At 38.2% G+C, this 18786-nt stretch overlaps 1 protein-coding gene across 1 annotated transcript; it reads right to left on the bottom strand.

The window, feature by feature from the left end:
• Window positions 1-1639: 1639 nt before the first annotated feature.
• LOC149924899 (uncharacterized) lies at window positions 1640-3220 on the bottom strand. Its single transcript, XM_090160872.1, has 3 exons — window positions 2728-3220; window positions 2108-2646; window positions 1640-2048 (listed from the first exon to the last, which is right to left on the bottom strand). Exons 1-3 carry the CDS (start codon window positions 3119-3121, stop codon window positions 1770-1772), a joined length of 1212 nt encoding a protein of 403 aa, XP_090016998.1. The 5' UTR covers window positions 3122-3220; the 3' UTR covers window positions 1640-1769.
• Window positions 3221-18786: the final 15566 nt, after the last annotated feature.

Genomic DNA, 18786 nt, shown 5'->3' with positions numbered 1-18786 from the left:
ATTTCTTTATCTATATTTGTGTATCGGAAATGTATTTTAACGTATCGAACGTAGAGTAAATTTTTTTTTATATTTTCTTTATATATTTGCGTATCAGAGTTGTGTGTTGTCGTATTAAAAGAAGAAAAAGGAACTTTTCATAGTGTTATTCTACCTATTTACATATCGGAAATGTATTTATATTTTACCGTATTTAAAATATAGGTAATTGTTTTTATTGGCTTGACTTAAATAAAGCGTGAAAGTTATTAGTTTCAAAATGATATTTACAAATCTTATCCACACAAATTTAATTTAATTTTAATTTTAGTGTTTTATAGTATCTTTCTGACTATATTTGTGTATAAGAATTATATTTTACCGTATTTAAATAGTAATAAAAGCGAATTGAAAGTTTGAAGAAAATATGAATTAAGTTCGTAAATAAAATCCTTTTATAGTACTTTGAAGGACTCTTAATACGTTTTCAACTTGAATAAAATTAAAAACAATAATCTAAGATACCATTTAAAGTTAAATTCCTTTAGAGTTTATCAGTAAAACCACTTTAAGTATTTTTTCAATCCTTATACCTATATTTACATATTGGAATTGTTACAAAAGGTTCTTTTAAACGTAACTTAGTACACTAATTAAGTATTTTTAATTTACCGTAATTAAAATATAGGTAAGTGGTTTTTATCTTATTTTATACCTACGGAAGCGATAAATAAATTAAAGCAATAAATTTTTGGAGTTTGGAGATGGGTGGGAAAAAAAAAATAAGGCTCTTCGTTTTTCCAACTGCTTTTCTGATGTACCCAAAAATGGACCAAAATAGAAAAAAAGTACCCTTAAAACGACCAAAGTCACCATTTTCGGCCCTATGTATCCCATTTCGGACCAAAAGTACCCCAAACTGGACCTATTAGCTTTATTGTAATGTTAAACTCCCATAGAGATTCCCCTAAAAGAAAAAAACTTGCGGTCCAATTTTGGGTACATGAATTATTTCGGAGAGGGAATCCATGTTTTAAATTCAAATTAACCGCGCGCCCGGGCAATCCGCGCCTCCCAGGTAATCCACGCCTCCCAGGTAATCCACGCACGCGCGCGCTATCTTCCTGCCTAGGTTATCAAGTATCATACAACTTACATAATTTCTACTTATTTCGTACGATAAAACGCGATCGAGATATTCGTTTTAAGAAATACTCGTGAGATTGGTTCAAGTGTCAAGCATACTACAATGATATTAAAATGAAGTTTAAAAATATTTCCATTCTACTTTAACAACGAATATTCCATGACGTCAAAACACTTCAATTCAAATTAACCGCGTCCCCCGGGGTAATCTGCGCACGCGTCGCCTAGGTTATCAATTTTTACATCATTTCAACTTATTCCGTACGATAAAACTTGATAAGATATACGTTCAAGTATCTTTCGAGATAAGCATAGATAAATGAACAAGTTGGCCTGGACACAATATGTTGATATACGGGAAAACAAATCGTCGCGAGAAATACCCTAAATACATTGACTTTTCGATGATTTTACCCCCATTTCATCCCTTAAATCCCGGATTTCGATCCCGAACCCAAACCCGAACCCGGGATCGATGCCACACCCTCACTTTCCTTCTACTCAAATGGTTACATATAGCTAATGGTTAAAATGACCTGTGAATGTATTTGAAAAGTAAAATGAACAGGATAAAATTATTAAAATATTAAGTAGGAATATAATAAATCAAAATTAATGAAATATAAAGTCGTTAGGCCAGTTGATTATGACAAAATAATTTGACCGGTGCTATCGAATCCAGCCTTCTGAGTACCGTGCTTTACCGTGAAGCCCTCAGCGTGGGACTGAAGTCTTTTATCACCTTGTCTCACGAAAAGCAACCGCTCTGGGTTGTTGCCAGCGGACATGTGGGCGTTTTCTGTGGACACCGATACGTTACCAGAAGAGGGTGACATGCGAAGAGCCAGTTGACCTATGTCCCTGGATATTCTAACATCGCCATCTGCTGCTTGCTTAATTCGAACGCCGGCAATAGTCCAGGCCTTCAAAAACGTTAATTGTGAGATAATTTGTTCATCTGTTACACGCTAATTTATTATACTTCGTCTCCGTGTTCGTAACTGCGATAAAAATGCCTGCTCAAACTTGAGAAACAGTCGTCGACCACCTCGGCGCCGTGCGTTGACCCTGTGTAAAAAAGATCCACTGAAATGTCTCGGTTCATATCCCTGAAGCGTTCCGTGGTAGTTTTTGTTCCAGATGCGTCCACGAGGTAGATGAGACTCTTTTTGAGAGCGGTGAAAACAACCCCTCGCTTGGAAATTTTCGCTGAGATATCGCTGCATTGCAAGTGAACTGTTTCGTTTTCTAAGACCGTTTTTCCGTTTTGGTGAGTTAAACTCATATTACGTCCGTCACTGCTCAATGCTACGACCGTTCTTGTGGAGTAATTGATGAGTCTAATTGCTTTGTCGATTGTCAGATCCACGCGCATTTTTTGGCGTAAGTAAACCGAAATGGTTCCGAAAGTTGTCACTAAAGGACCGGCGTAGGATCCGTCGATTATACCATCAGATGGCGAACCTACAGAAGATTTATTGGTAGAGGAGTTTTCTGGAGTAGAACAAGATCTAGGGAAACCTGTAAATAAGCTCTCGTTAATTAAGTTATATTTAACTCAGTGAGATGGCAAAGTAAGGCTTTTGTATGACTTAGGTTTACCGAAACATTCGTCATTATTATCGGAAGATTGGTTGCTGGGCACTTTCCGAATAGAAGTTTCTGACTCATCGTGATTGGCCGATGAATTAGTTGGAACGTAATGGGCGTAATGACTTGTCCTATATTGACCGCCATTGGCCCATTCTTCTGGAATGCGTACTGGATTAGGCGGGTAGTAGTAATAATACGAAGTGTCATTTTCGTATGGGTCGCGAGAAATTCCTAGAGATGAGTCGTAGGAGTATGCAGGATATGATCTGGGACAATCTAGCCAATTATTGTACTGGTAATGGTAGAATACATAGGGATTTAAGTTATCCATCGTCAAAACTCGTTCGTAGTCAATATTTGGAAAACAAATGTTTTCCGCTCGTTGTCTTCCAACCCACGACATTTTAAAAGCTTTTTATTCGAAACTAGATACGTTATTTTCTTTAGATACAAATATTAAAAGTCCAAGTTTTAGTAACGTTAGGCCTTGTAACCTTTTGAAAATTCCTTAACAACGAAAATTGTTTTAAATCGCGTGACGACTGATGACACATTCGCGCGCTCTCTTTGAATTAGTATTACGTCAGCGAAGATGCTTTTCAAGGGGTACAATATTTATTTATCTTACCGATTTGTGGCGCTCTGCGAAAGATTGTATCACAGCGCCGAAATAGTGCTGATCTAATCTTGTTGGAAAGAAAAAAGTTGAAGATCGCAACATATTAGTTATAAAAACTTTAATAAGGATTTTTATTTTGATCGATAAACAAAATTTTTCTTATACTTTTTAAAGATTTATCAGTAACCAAAGTTATTTCCCAAATATAAATTACTCCATCTTCCCCACCTATTACAAAAACATTATATCTTTCACAAATACACCTCATTACATCTTTATGGCGTCTGTCTAACCTCTTCCATGGGTCTACTGTAATTTTTTTGTCCTTTCCTGAACTAGATAAGCACGCCGTCATTGTTTCCACTAGCTAATAAATCTATGGCTTGATTAGAACTGTTGATAGGATGGACAATATTAATAAAGTAGTCAACAATAATAGTGTAGTCCTTAGAGGCGTTTTCTCTATCAAATGAAGTTAATTTTTCAATTTCTTGGTGATCCCACAACATCTTCATGGTGAGTAATACACAACAGGTAATCTACGACCAAAAATTTCGATTTTGCTATTGTTTTTTCAGAATTTAAAGTTTTTAAAAGAGTTTCATCTTTATTAGATTGTTACGGATTTTTAAGTCAAATAAATATTATTTTTGGAAGAGGAAACCATATTTTTTTAATGATTTAATGAAACTCTTACACAGTACACTCTACCAAATCGTATCTGGTTCAACTTCTCCTTTTCAGTTTAGTTTTCTCAGCTACTCCTAGGAGTGACTAATTTTTCGAGAAAGCCCTTTTTACACACAATCCTAACAAACTTAACACATCAGGAGGCTTGTGTATATTCTGGCCGTTTTAGATCCTTTTAACTTCGAACCCGAAACCTCTACATTCTACAAGCATGCTCGTTAAATTTGATGGCATTTCCCATCTCTAGCTCTTGCTCGTTTCAACAATTACAGAGACATATTGCAAACATTTTTAAAGTAATACATTAACCAAACATCAATACGAGTTATGAAAAGCTAAACACTATATCATTAATGATAAATTGAACATAATTTCTGAATGACTATGTAGTCAATTGCGCTGCATCCCATACTCATTGCTAGCCTTACACTTTGAACTTTGATAGTCTGCAGGTCGTTGGGCTGCATTTGGTTTGACAGCCAGGGCTCTTTGCGGCCTTATACTTTGCATCCTTGCACTTTGGGTGCCTACTTATCAACGGTGGGCTGATCTCATCTAAGCAGTCGGAGCTCTTGGCGGCCCTATACACTTTACGTGCCTACTTAAACGGATGCGTATAAACTTCAATACACTACACAACACACAAATGATACCAAGCAAATGACAATATGTATATATATATATTTTAAAGACCTCTTTATTTTTATATTTTTTTACATAGATTGCGTCAAGTCCATGATATTAAAGGGGCTGGAAAGTGGGGTTTTGAAATCGTCTAGTGACGTGGTATCCCCAAAAAAATGCGGACCCTGCTTTATTTTCATTTTTCCCCGCTTGAGGAATTTGGCTCTGACGGAGATGTTTTGAAAATAGTGAGGAGCGACCCGAGGGAGATTATTGACAGGTATTCATACGCAAACTAAGATATTCGGGCCTTTGTGGACGTGGTTTTGGTTCTAGTATTTTAATATTTATTTAATTATAATGAAATTAATGAACGAGTTTAATTCAAATAAAAAACGGAAACGTGATGAAAATATCTCTTGTTGGTGAATTAGATAAGTGGGGAAAGGCAAAAGAACTGATCAAAATGCTCCAGTGAAACCAAGGCCCTAAGAAATTGGCTTCGATTCATCTTGGATAAAGGAATATACTACTCATCTAGTGTTTTTTTACAAAATTCGATGAAACTCGTAAATAATAATTTAAAAAATTACGAACACACTACTACCAAAAGACCTTATCACTCAAATTAATTTTTCGTTAAACATTTGTTGTTAAACTAAATCTGAATAAAGATTAATGAAATTTTAAAACTTCCTACGAGCTCAGCTAACACTAACCAAGACCACGCTGGATTTCGTCAAACAAAAATCCCAACACAGTGGTGCCTGTTTACCTCTTCGCGAACTTGAGAAAAAGTAGTTCTACACGCCAAATTTCGTTAATGACGTCACGGATGACGTTTTTCAAAACCCCACTTTCCAGCCCCTTTAATCAACCATCAGACCCGGATGACATTAAAATATTTTTCGAAGGTTGATATTCTACGTCTAATATGTCATCCGTATGAAATTCCCAGTACACACCAAGTATTTCTGAAGAACTACAATCCCAAAATAACAAAATACGCTTCTGAACCTACGAGATCAGTTCCTGCCACAATAAATCTTTCATATTGGCTGATGTCAAAACAATTAAGGGGTTTAACTTTGGAAATCTCTGGACCTTTGTAAGTTCTTGAAACCACTGAGTGGTTCTCTCTTAAATCCCAAAGTTTTATATTTCCTTCTTCAGTAGAACAATATAAATTATTGGGATTGTTTTTCGAAAATCTAACTGCAGTAACCGGCAAAGATTCTTTCAGATTAAGGATGGAAATAGATTTTAGCGATTCCATTCTCATAATTTCAAGGCTGGTCCTGCTGTGCACGGCAGCTGTTAAAGGGAATATAACCTCTGGTAAACGTTTGCAGCTTTGGCCGCTCTTGCCTTTGGCTTTAAAAATGTTTGGCGCCACTGTACAGGGAAATTTGAAAAAATGAAGGGATCTTCCGTAAAGATTGCTTTGCAGGTTATATTCCCTTTAAATGACTTTGGGCATCATTGTTTAAATATATGTTAGTAATGTAAATAGCATCCCCATCTTTTCCTCTAAAATCTCATTTAATTTGGACATTGAGAGCCTTTTCTATCAACGTAATCAAACTTGAGCATGCTTTGAATAGCGCGTGCCCTCTGGAGTTAGACATCCGAATTATATCTACTCAGGTTTCACGTGACCATTAAAGTCGTATGCATAGCAAGCAAGATATGCCGTGAGGATTAAGTTAATGACAGTTTTAGAATAATGCCTTCTATAAGGTGCTCGTATGGTTCGTGTAAAAATGATAAGAGATATTCTTCTATGCCTTATATGAAAAAGTTACGTTTATTAACAATCCCAACCAAAAATATTATTATCCAAAATGTGAAAACTGGGTAAAAGCATGTGGTAGGATTGATTTCACTATGAATGACGTTTTAAGCCGACATAAAAATAACAAAAAAAAGCAATTTTATGTATGTTCTAATCATTTTGTGCATAGAAAGGGCCTAACTGAACAACACCCAAATTCAATTCAAAAGATTAAAACTTTAAGTATATGGAAATTTTTACACAACACTTTTATTGGTTTTTGAATATTATTAGGTTCAAAAATTTAATGGTACTCGATAAGAGGTGACAAATCATTATGACTTGAACATGGAAGTGTGCAAAAAACTAAAACCTGAGCTCATTGAGCTGGTGTTACGTCTTACACTTGACGTAGTTAAGCCCCGCCTTTTTCTCGACGCACTTTCGTATCACCGTACCAATGGAACCTTAGACATCCCAAGTGTATACATCTATAGTTTCCTGCTAATATCAAATATTAAATAGAAAAAACAATTTTTTAAACGTCATACTTGAATAATTGGATGAAAACTATTTCCATATCTTTTTAATTCAATATACTTTTAGTTTCAGCCCTCTTAGAGCGGTAGCAATATCATCTTCGTACTGTAATTCTGTTAGTTCTCTCTAATTTAAAAGAACATTCTTCACAACCTCCAAGTAACTTGATTATGTTGATACTGTTTCTAAATTTAAAATAGGGTTCGTGATTGGTTTTAGGAAAGTTGTAGTGTCAACAATAGGCCTAACGACAAAGAGAGCTTTCTTCAATTTTAAATATACACAAACCACTATGGTAGGCCTATATTCGTTAATAAAACTTCGGGTAATGGGCTCCAGATGTTCGATCCGAAGGCGCTGGTCGCCGAGTGAAAGTTTATGGGCTTTGGTTCAGAGGCGAGTCTTTGGCCAAGATTCTTCCTGGACCCCCGAGGTCGAAGTTTGTGGGGTGACCACTGCGAGGAGATAGCGAAGCTTCCTTCTCTTTTTCTATTGAAATATTTTTTAGGTAATTGTAACCCCGTTTAGCCATCCCCGTTTTACGACTGAGAGTGCCAAGCGAGAATCATTACCAGTTTTATTTTATTTTATTTTAAGCGTTGGTTTATTGTCGTGTCCCCTCTTCGGTGAATGTTTGTGTTCCCCATCTGTGATGTTTTTGTACGGTGTTGACGTTAGATTTTTGGACATCCAAGAGCGCACCATGGATCCAACAGAGACCAAAAAGTGCCACTATAAATATAGTTGCTATTAAGGACTCGTAAGGTTGGGTTTAGATGCGTGGTCGAGTTATGAGTGGCTAACTTGAGAATGGTCACATGACCATGGCGACTAGAAAAAGGACCAAATTTGGCGCAAAAGGAGAGAAGGTCGTGGTGCAACGAGAGAGTGGAGACGCTTGAACTCTGCCTCTCTGAATGAGTACAAATGTGACCGCCCTGAAAGAGAGACACCGATTATAAATAGACGTTAACCAGAATCGCGCAAAAGTAACTGCTTGTACCGTTGAACGATCGTAGTGCAGGTGTGCATAAAATACCACCCTTCCCTATAAAGGAACTCGCATCCTCCGCATGGAAGTGTCGCCTGCATCAGCGCCCAACCATCAACGGGAAAGTCAAGAATTGGTCACCAGCCCAATAATCAAACTGGACAACGGACTGATATGTTGTAAATATAATGTAAATAATCCCTAATGTCCCATTCCCCGCGTGTTATATATGTTGCATGATTAATAGTGTATTTAAGTCGCGAAGGGAAGTACTTCCAATTATGTTTGTTTTGGTAACATTTAATTTTAATTCTACTTTTTATTTATATTATTAAATCTTTTGGTACTCTCAGAGCCTCGTTTTCAGTTTAGTAAAAGCCTAAAAATATTCATACCCCTAGACAACAGCTGACCCATGTTTAAGTATACTTCGCTAACTCCAATACCAGTGGTGGTTACGCTAATGGAAACCGGGATAAAATCTAAACAGTGTGTAACCCTTTTTGCAGATAATATTTAGTGTCAGCTCGAAAGAGAATCCCCGTATGTTTGTTTGGCTAGGAGTCGGGACAGGTCTTTCAATAAATGTTTATTCCCCCTTCCATCCCGCCCACGGCGTAAAACCGGAAATTGTTGATTAAATTTACTGTTCCACGGCTGCCAGATTTTATCGGTTAGTTGTACAGCCAACCCTCTTTGAAACAGCCAACTTCAATCCAAGATTTCGCTTTAGACTAGAAAATAGGTGTATGCCTCGGCACACGTGTTACCTTGGTGGTACTTCGTTAACTGGTTTAAGAAGATATTTAATGTTGTTTAAGTTAAAATTTTAATGAAATTAAATAAACTAATGTAGATAACTTAATAATTTCCAACTTTCAGTTAAATATGGAACAGTGGCGTAACGACAAAATTTGGGCCCCCCGCGGGATATCAAAATGGCCCTTTATAACAAACATTTATTTTTATTTTCCCCATTTTTACAAGTTCTCTGAAAATATTACCAGATTTCTAAATTTTTACCAATAGTTAAAGCATAATTTTTTAATTATTTAAAAATGTAAATGAATTAAAAAATCAATACTTTAAACGAAAGGGCCCCCTATTTGGTGAAAATGTCATGGGCCCCCCCCCGCGGTCGCGGGGTCTGCGGGTCCTTAGTTACGCCACTGATATGGAAGATATGGAACCACTAGACGGTAATAAAACCTATTACTCTTCCCAACCTCGTTTATTAGGACGAGGCAGTTCGCAGCAATAAGTAAAAGAAAGATGATGTCGGGCTGTGATTAGGATACTCAATGAAACGTAATTGAAATGTCTTTATTAATATACCAGCAAAAACAACATAACTTACGAGGAGACTACCCGAGGTGATAATTACCGATTTGGTTGAAACTAGGTGGGTATGTAGACCTTATGTTAACATGAAATTTCACCAAGGGAAAAGTTGCAATGGGCATTAGTTTTGCCATGGCAACCGAAAATGTTTTTGACAACACAGTATGTATATTTTCCCATTGAAAATAACATGGGAATCTGAGCACTTCTAAGGGTCCCCCCGGTGAAAAATTTCAAAACAAAAAAAATAGATCAAAATTGACAAATTAAATTAATTTTATGATATTTTGATGAATTTTGGTCAATTTGATAAAAATATATAAAAATTGATCAGAATCGGTAAAACTGGAGAAAAGCCAAACGTTAAGATAAAAAAGTTGTATTTGCCAACTAATCGCCAAATCGACGATAATAAATGAATGTTATCGAAATTAATAAAATGGAATTAAGTTGTTTGAATTTGATCAAAATTAACAATTTTAATTAGAATTATTATCATTATTTTTTACAGGGGGACCCTTAGAAGTGCTCAGATTCCCATGTTATTTTCAATGGGAAAATATACATACTGTTTTGTCAAAAACATTTTCGGTTGCCATGGCAAAACTAATGCCCATTGCAACTTTTCACTTGGTGAAATTTCATATTACCATAAGTTCTACACACCCACTTAGTTTCAACAAAATCGGTGATTATCACCTCGGGTAGTCTCCTCGTTAGTGGAGCACAAATACCCTGGTGGTAGGCCAACCGCTGAACATGTTGGCCTAATTTAAAGGCAGAAGAAAACTTAGGCCTTTAAATTAACTACTCGTCTTAAGGACTTACTGGTGATATTTGAAACTGTACTGGCGTGGAGCAGGCGAAAATCGGTTAAGGTACAGTTGTGGGTCAGGGGTCCGGTTTTTATACCGTCCGGAATACAATATTATTGTTCGGGATTTCGCTCGTTGACAAGAAATTAGCCAAATATTCTAACTTGGAATTGGAGGGACCGTTGGGGAGTATCGATTTAAAATGAGTTCTAGGGGTTCTAGACTCAATATTTAACTTGTCGATGATTGGCGTGTATGCGTAACGTAGTTTTTTCGCCACATTGAATAGGAAGGGGGGGGGTAAGCAGATTTTCAACGTTATGGTTTCGCTGTCAGGGGATGTTGTCTTCTTTTTGCTGGCTCTTTCTCTTGGTATCTCGGAGATCGGGTTACTGCAAAGCGACGCCGACGACTTTATTTCTCGATTAAGAAGGGGACGGTACCCAGGAATGTCCTTTGCCAGTGGGATGATGCTTCGACGACAGGTGGATTAGGAGGGGTGCGTTTAGTTGACTTGATCTGTTGTTGGAGACCCGCCGCCCCACAGCATTCTACCCAGTCCTCCGAGGTGGCCAGTTTTCCTGGACCCTCTCCGTTAGCCTGAGCCGAAGCTCAGTTTCCAGCCCATACCTGACGGAAGTCGGAGGTGGAGATAGGACCATATGATCAGAGCTAACATATTCCAGTGCGCCACCGCCCTTATGGGTTAAAAGAGCCGGACCCCGACTCCCCGGAAAAGCCACCAGTTATTGCACACTCCAACCCCTTAAGGGCCATTTAAAACCGTCATATGAATATGTATTTGTACCTCGCCGTTCCGCTAGGCACTACGGCGGCTTACAAGACTAACCAGTCAGGCCGGGACAAAAGTGCACGTTGCGAAACAAACGTTCGGCCAGTGAGACAGTTATAATAACTGGCTCACATATAGCAAACAAACGCCCTCATCATGGCCCAACAAAAGGCGACACGATGGGTCTGCCCGAGAACCCACCCTCGCACAGCTGAGGACTAGAGTTACCTTATTCTTCCACTGCAAATACCATCCCCGATAAGGTTATCAAATGACAAGTATGGAGCGAAGCATCGCACGAACCCAAAATCCGAGCCCAGCAATCACGGACAACACCCGTCACCCCAGGACAGCAAAGGGGCCGATGCGACCTGACGCGCAAACCCAGAAGTCAGACCCGGCAGCCGCAAACGACACCAGTGACCCCATTAAGGACAATCCGGATAGGGACAGTGATACCTGTGCAAATCAGTCGCAGGTTATTAGCCATACGTTGCCCGACTCTCGCCACGAGGAGGCTTTGCAATCAGGATTTAAGAGAGTCATTTAGTCATTTAAAACCGTCAGCCACATCGAGACGGAAATCTGCCGCGATAAGCATTCCAACTAAAGCTATGGATTCCTGTTTGCGTAGATAAAATTCCAAAAGCCGCCAGGGCGGCGCTAGCGTCAGGTGTTGCTCAAATCTTTCCGTCTTCGCTATTAAGATTACCGTCCCTTATTTGCTGGTCTGAGGTAAAATGTTGTATTTTCTCCTTCGGCAAAAAAGGAATAACTCTCCCTTAAAATCCATCCCGGACTTTACATTAGTCGGAAAATTGTTCAAAATCCCAACATTTGGTGCCGAAACCCGGGAATAAAAAAGTCTCAATAATAAGTTCGCCATGTGCGACTTAAGTCTAAAGTGAGCTAGTAGAGAAAAAATAAATAAAAAAACACAAAAAAATTGCAAGAAAATAAGATCAATCACAGCCATCAACGACAAAAGAAGTGGAAAATGAGAAAAAACACAAATGAAGTTGGTCAATCATCGCAAGAAGAGTAAACGGATGTTTCCGGGGAAGAGCCAGATGAGGAGTTAACTGCAAAGACAAACAGTGCAGTTTCAAATATCAAAACTAACCGACGAACTGGAGGCGCTAATTAAAAATCCAGAATCAGCGGTCGACGAAATCGAGGATAGGTTAACTCTACTCATCCAAAAAGAGACAGTGTTGGGTCCCCTCGAGCAAATGGTACAAGGTCTCACGAACTTCGAAAGGAATTAAAAGACGCCGATCGTCACGCCGGCAAAATCAACTTGGCCAAGTTGAGAGCCAACCGAAGAATTGTTATCAGTGACTATATTACCAGAACTAAAAATGCGAAACTTCGATGGAGACATCTTGAAGTTCAACGGATTTTGAAGTAGATAGTAGATACAACGCGGCTATGGATAACACCAACCTTCCTAAAGAAGAAAAATTTAATTATTTACTATCATATTTAACTGGCGAGGCTAGAAATCTTGTAGCGAGTTACGAAGACGAAGCTTCGGATAGTTATTACGAGTGTAATTGCCTTAATATTTAATTTAAACATTCACATGATTTCACTTTTCTCACATTCTTAACTTTACGATTCTGGGTATCTTCCTAGAGTCATTTCAAAATTATCAGAATTATATCTCCAAGAGCCTTACCTGCCTAGATGTGGTCGTCTAGCTGACAGGTTAATGAGGTTACCCTTTTTAGATCCCCTCTCCATTGTTATTCCATTTCCATCTATTTTACCCAAAACGTTGAGGTTTGCCTATCTAGTTTCCAATACTTTCTTATTGTTATGTTTTATTTTATTTGCGAGAATTCGTGGGAATTGCGCTATTCATTTATCCTGGGGATTGACCTAATTGGGATCGCACTGCCAAATACATTTTCGCTCATTTATTGTGGCCGCTTCCCTGGCGCCACTTTTGACATTTATACGGGAAAGTGATGCGCGGGTCAAAACTTTGATGACGCCGGACAGGGATTGCTAGACACTCTTTCCCGGGCTTTTTCGCAGAGGTCACGATTGCCGCGAATTGCAGACGATCTGGAGGACCAGGTGGTCATCCAGGGCCGGATTAACCAATAGGCCGACTAGGCCTGGGCCTAGGGCATCAAGCCGACAAGGGGCACCAAGCCTACAAGGGGCACCAAAAAGTTTCGAAAAAATTAAATTTAAATTTACTTTTCAGAAAAAAATATTATTCCGGAGAAATTTTAGTATATGCGTACACATTTTTCAATACCGTGTAAAGCAATATCATTTATTAAAGTCTACATTGAAATTGTATTTTCCATCCGTATGTCAATTACAAATTGCGGGAGCGCCTCGCTCGCTCGCCATGGAAAGGGGCACCAAAATTAGCTTGGGCCTAGGGCCCCACAAGGTCTTAATCCGGCCCTGTGGTCATCTGGTTTAAAACTCTGACTTAGACGATTCTTAAGACCTTTTCACACGAGCCAAATATTCAAAATTAAATTATAATAGTACGTATGGCAACGCTGAAGGTCCACCACGTGGAGTGAAGTCGATTTTTTTTTCCGCGTGTTTAGTCTGCAAATAGAAGACTAACAGATGTCAAATCCCAATTGAAAATGAACGGAGAGGAACGTAGATGTTGATACGCTGAGGTTTCTAAGGTCAACCGCGGAGATAGAAGCGGAATGTATTTCCCCGTTCAAGTACGGTGAGAGTAACGTTATATGTCTATACAAAATGTACGAAGACATGTCGAAGTCTAAGCACATTTTACCGAAGTTTATAATCGCTATCTCGGGAAGAAGCTGAATATTTTACGTACTTTTCCTTTGAACGAAATAGGTCAACATTCGAGTAGAATTAATAAAATAGTGATTGAAATTACTAGTATCTTGTAAAGTATATGAAACCAAATAAAAAGTGCACGGAAAAGTGCTATATTAAGGGACTGATTTTCCTTAAAATTGCATCCCCAATTTGGAATCTTATCTTTCACGTTTTAGAGCCGGTAACCTAAAATGTATGGTTATTCACGTATTAAATTATTCGCGAATCATTTCTAATTTTTATTGTCAATTCTAGGTCGGAGAATCACTCTTGCATTCTCGAAGTCAACTTTCTGAGAGCCAACAACGAATATGTTCTCAACGAATTGGCATTCTTGGGGGTTGAAACCTTTTCCGTATCACGAGCTAAACGTGAAATACATAGGCTTTGTTCGTGAAAACTACATCGGGGATTTTGGGTGGATCCAATATAAGACGGACTCTCGGAGGGTTTAACCAACTAATCCAGGTACGTTTATAGCGATTTCCACTGGGAAGCTCCGAGAGCGCCCCGAAATCGATTTCGACGTCAAAGCTCGTGTCGAGCTTTCCAAGGATCGCGGTCGAGCGAGTTTCCCAGTGAAATACAACCTCGTTTTAAGAGCAACTTTCGGGGCGAGCATTTTCCAGTGAAATACGCGAATGTCATGGCGGACAATAATATTGTATTCGATAAACTTTATTAATCATCCATGGTTAAGCTTAGGCGTAATGGAGAACTTACTTCATTTTCGGAGTAGGAATATACCACATCCTCTATATATCTTATTATTTTAGGCCTTTATACTATTTCCGGCGTTTGCCTTAAAAGAATTGCCTCTATTTCTTCGTCGGAACTATCCGAAGACGATTCTATAAACAAATAAGCAGCCCGAATATTTATTGTCCTATGTAGTTCCGCCATTTTTAAAAATCACGAAAACCGCTCGAAATCTGTCGATCCGTCGAATTTCTCGCATAAAAATTGGTGGAAGACACGGATCTCGTCACGAGCTGCTCTCGATTTCCCAGTGGAGGACGAAATCTCATCACGAGCGCTCCCGGAGCGCCCGAAATCCCCCAGTGGAAATCGCTATAATTATTTTGGTTTTATTACGTATATATTGTGTATATATTCCAATTATTTTAGGATCGAAAAACTGGATTTATCAATATCACCAGAAGAAGACTCCGTCGCTTTGATACCCTTTGTTAAATTTTGAAAATATTGTATATGTATATTTAGATTTCATAATTACTGTAAATAATTTTTAGTGTATTTTGTTTTGTTGTACTTTGTGTATTGAGCTTTTGTGCATGATAGAAATTGAGAAATGGGGGCTAGCAAAGAAAATTTCCTCTCTCTACCCAACAATGAGCGGGAATCTGGCCTACCCTATAATGGCCAAATAGTGGTCAGGCGCGGAATGTTTGGAGGGGGTAGAGAGAGGAGAGGGCAATCATGGAAAGTTTTGGGCTTAGAAGAGTGACGAGTGGCGAGAGGTCACTAGTTAGAGTTTAGTTGAAGAAAGGAGCCGAGTAAAAATAATTTTAAGTTGTGCTTTTTAAATAAAATTGAGCTTGTGCTAGTTGTGCTAAGGAAAATTATGGTTGTCCATATTTTTCATGAGAAGACACATACCCGAACCATAAGCAAATAAAAATGCGCAAAACTTCGGTGTTTCAGTCCGCTGGAAGTTTTTAGAAGGGGAGCTCTCCCGACGGGTTATTATCCGCAAAACCCTTTTTAGCTATCAACCAACTCCCGAATGCTTCCACGTGGGAAATCCCTGCCACTTTATCATCGACATTTTCTATCACCGCAAGCTCATCATCCTCATCTCCATAGTCATCAACAATACCGTCAACTTCTTCTACTACCGAAGCTCTTTCGGTTCTTCTGGGACCAGTTTCATTTCCCACGCAGAAGCGGAGGAAGAGAACCACTCCATCAGAGAAGCAGATTAAAAAAAAACAAACCAAATGACTAAAACGACGATCTAGAAAAACTATTGGCGTTAGAGCAAATTGTTCAGCAAACTTTCGGTGAGGAGTTTGTAATTTAATAATAAAGACATATTAAGAGAATAACTGAAGTTTAATTTTATACGTACTGATAATTAGGAATTATATTTAATTTTGGTTAGGAATTAATAAGATAATATTTTTTTAATACTTGTAAATACCAAGATAAAATAGGGGAGAATGTAGCTCTTAAAACAAAAATTACCTTTCCCTTCGCTTGCTACCTTGTTTGAGGGGCTCAATTTTTCAAACACCCCCCCCCCCTCGCCCGCGAGGGAGAACCAATAAAGACGCGCGTAAGTCATGCGACCCCAACGTCATTCTTCTCGGGAATATGAGTGGGGTGCATTTGGCCGACAGCTCATTTGGTCGACTTTTCAGTTGGCCAAATGAGCAGACCATATGGCCGACTACCCTTCATTCAAATTTTATCTCGAGAACCATTAGGATAAGAAGAATGGTTCCAATTAGAAATGTGCTCTACGTTTAATTTTAAGTCTAAACAGTTTCAACCCGATCTAATTTGGCCAATGGGAAGCCGAGAAATGTTAGACAAAAACCATAAGGTCGTGTGTGGTGTTCTTATAAAGACACGACATTTAAGGGCTTATAAATCGAAAACTACCAGATCTAATGGATCAAAATTGCAACCTATCTTCTAATCCTAATGGTTCTCGAGATAAAATTTGAATGACCTTGAAGACCTGGTTCAAGGTCATTGAAATTTCCATTGTCATTGGTTCCCATGCACCCTCTATGTAACCTGCAAATTTAAAATTCTTACATAAAACAAATTTTGAGTAATTGGCTCTGTATCGTTTTTTAGTTGACACCCTGTATATCTAAATCTCTTGTCACGGAAAAACCAGAACTTTTGTCTTAGTCGCTTGTTGAGTCACTTCACAAATCATAACGGAAAACGTTTGCCGTTATAGCGTACATCTCTGCTCTGGTGTAAACGCCAAAAGCAGTCATAGAGAGCACGTACAGAAGTTACTGTTATATCCACGGTCTACAGCTTATGAAAATGACCCACAAAGAACCCATTTTAAAATTCATCAAATCGACTGGCTACAAAAGGTTAATAAAAATCTTATTACAAATTTCACATTTTCAATATTCTTAAAGTACTTAAATTTAGGTACCTTACGTCATATTTTTAACCTATTATTGATAAAATCCATACATGTTTACCCGATTCTTCACTGTCATCAACAACAAAAAATTTCCGAACATGTAGCATGTGGTTTCAGCTATGTAGTTGTGGGACCCGATGGTATTTATATTTTGTACTGTTTTTAAAAAATATCTTCGCTACTGATGTTTTTCTTGAAAGTTTGTTGATGGAGTACATCACCGAATTATTAAAGAAAAACTTTCCGATGGTTTTGACACCGGAAAAAGAAATATCGGTTCGCAACGGCATTCATTGTTACGTGTCTTCTCACGCAGAGCGATCCGGGAGTTAGCGACCATTGTCATTATTCCGGTATATTATACTTTTATCGATGATTTTCATTATCAGAAAGCTAACGTCTAATTATAATTTTTAGGACGTTTTCGCGGGCTTGCCCACAATTCGTGTCATTTAAAGCTAAGAGCTGGCAAGTTTACACCCGTCGTCATGCACAGTTTATCACGGTACGTAATTTTTTCCTATTCTACTATCGACGAAATCATAACTTAATTATATTCATTTTCAAATTGTAGATACGATGCCAATCTTATTATGCAGAGGATTGGGTTAATGAACGAAGATAAAATTTCCTGCATTTCATCAACCACTGAAACTATAAGTTTCACTATATAATTAATAACTTAGCTAGGGGGGCTAGCATAAATTTGCTATCTTAAACTCTTTCTATCCTTCGCATCAAGTACCGTATTTATATACTTAAAAAGTTAGCCTATCCTTACGACTATATGAGTATAGCGTGGCGAATTTTGAAGAGTCACTTCCTCGCAGAGAAGCATTTTTCAACTCTCTCATTGATGAACACATATCAGATGAAAGTTACGAATCAGTCCGTCAAGTGTGAAATACGTTCAACCAGAAGGAGATAAAGGGGAAGGATGCCACAAGGGTTCTCTACTGTAACGGCAGTCCGACCAACCTCAAAAAGGCGCGAAAATATGGCGGGAGTACACCAATTTACTCCCAAAAAAAAACGTAGTCCCGAGAGATCTCCGCGGTAAAATTCCGCCTTGTTGTCTCTGCTTAAGTCGACTCGAGTAACTGGACGATGTAGACTTTGTTTGTTTGAAAACCTGGAGGTATGCATTTTATCTCAGATTTTAATTAAAACTATTAATAGTTTTGACTATTACCTTTTAAAGTAGTATTTGTTTATAATTAAATTATTTAAACTGGAAACTAAGGACTAGTTTGGGTCAGCATCAAAGTTAGAAAATTAGTTATTAAACAAGGCTTACCGAATCGTTTAGTTTCCTCTTTTTACTATCGCTTTCCTGAACTTTAAAGCCGTCTGTTTGCACGTATTTACTTAAACATTTAACTTGACTTGGCTTTATATTAACTTGGGTAGATTTAAACCTTTTACCCCGCGAAATTAAATCAACTTGAACAGATTTACTAAGATTCGCCGCCATAGCAATCTATTTTCGCGTCTTTCGCGACGTCAGTGAGTCACGTGAGATGACGATTCTGACGACATCGTATGTCATCATTACGGAATACGCTTGTCAGCCAATTAGAAAAAATCACGAAATTCGAGGTTGGTCGAACTGTTGTTACACTCGTAAAGCATTATAGCATATGGGCAGTGCCATCCTTCCCCTTTATCTCCTTCTGGTTCAACGTAAAAAATTTAGGTATTTCTCCAGAAATCTTTAATGGAAAGAAATAATGTTACTTACGAAAATGTTCTTGACAGGTGAACAAGCTGACGTCTTCGAAAGTTTCCGCGCCATGTGTGTGGAATAATAATAATAATAATAATAATCAGCTAGGCTAATACCCAAGGCATCACCTTAAGCCTAAGTCATCAAGTGACTTTTTAAGCCATTAATGCTAGGTGGCCGGGTT

The sequence above is a fragment of the Leiobunum rupestre genome, chromosome 10 (genome assembly GCF_980474605.1).
Source record: "Leiobunum rupestre chromosome 10, qqLeiRupe1.1.hap1, whole genome shotgun sequence".
Lineage (NCBI taxonomy): Eukaryota > Metazoa > Arthropoda > Arachnida > Opiliones > Sclerosomatidae > Leiobunum > Leiobunum rupestre.
This window is presented reverse-complemented; position numbering and strand designations above follow the sequence as displayed.

Bases quoted from the DNA above. Each gene is read 5' to 3' on its own strand.
- LOC149924899 (XM_090160872.1), bottom strand. From the start codon at position 3,121: ATGTCGTGGGTTGGAAGACAACGAGCGGAAAACATTTGTTTTCCAAAT. The intron at 2,647-2,727 runs GTAAACCTAAGT...GCTTATTTACAG, and splicing joins TAATAATGACGAATGTTTCG to GTTTCCCTAGATCTTGTTCT. The intron at 2,049-2,107 runs GTATAATAAATT...ACGTTTTTGAAG, and splicing joins GTTACGAACACGGAGACGAA to GCCTGGACTATTGCCGGCGT.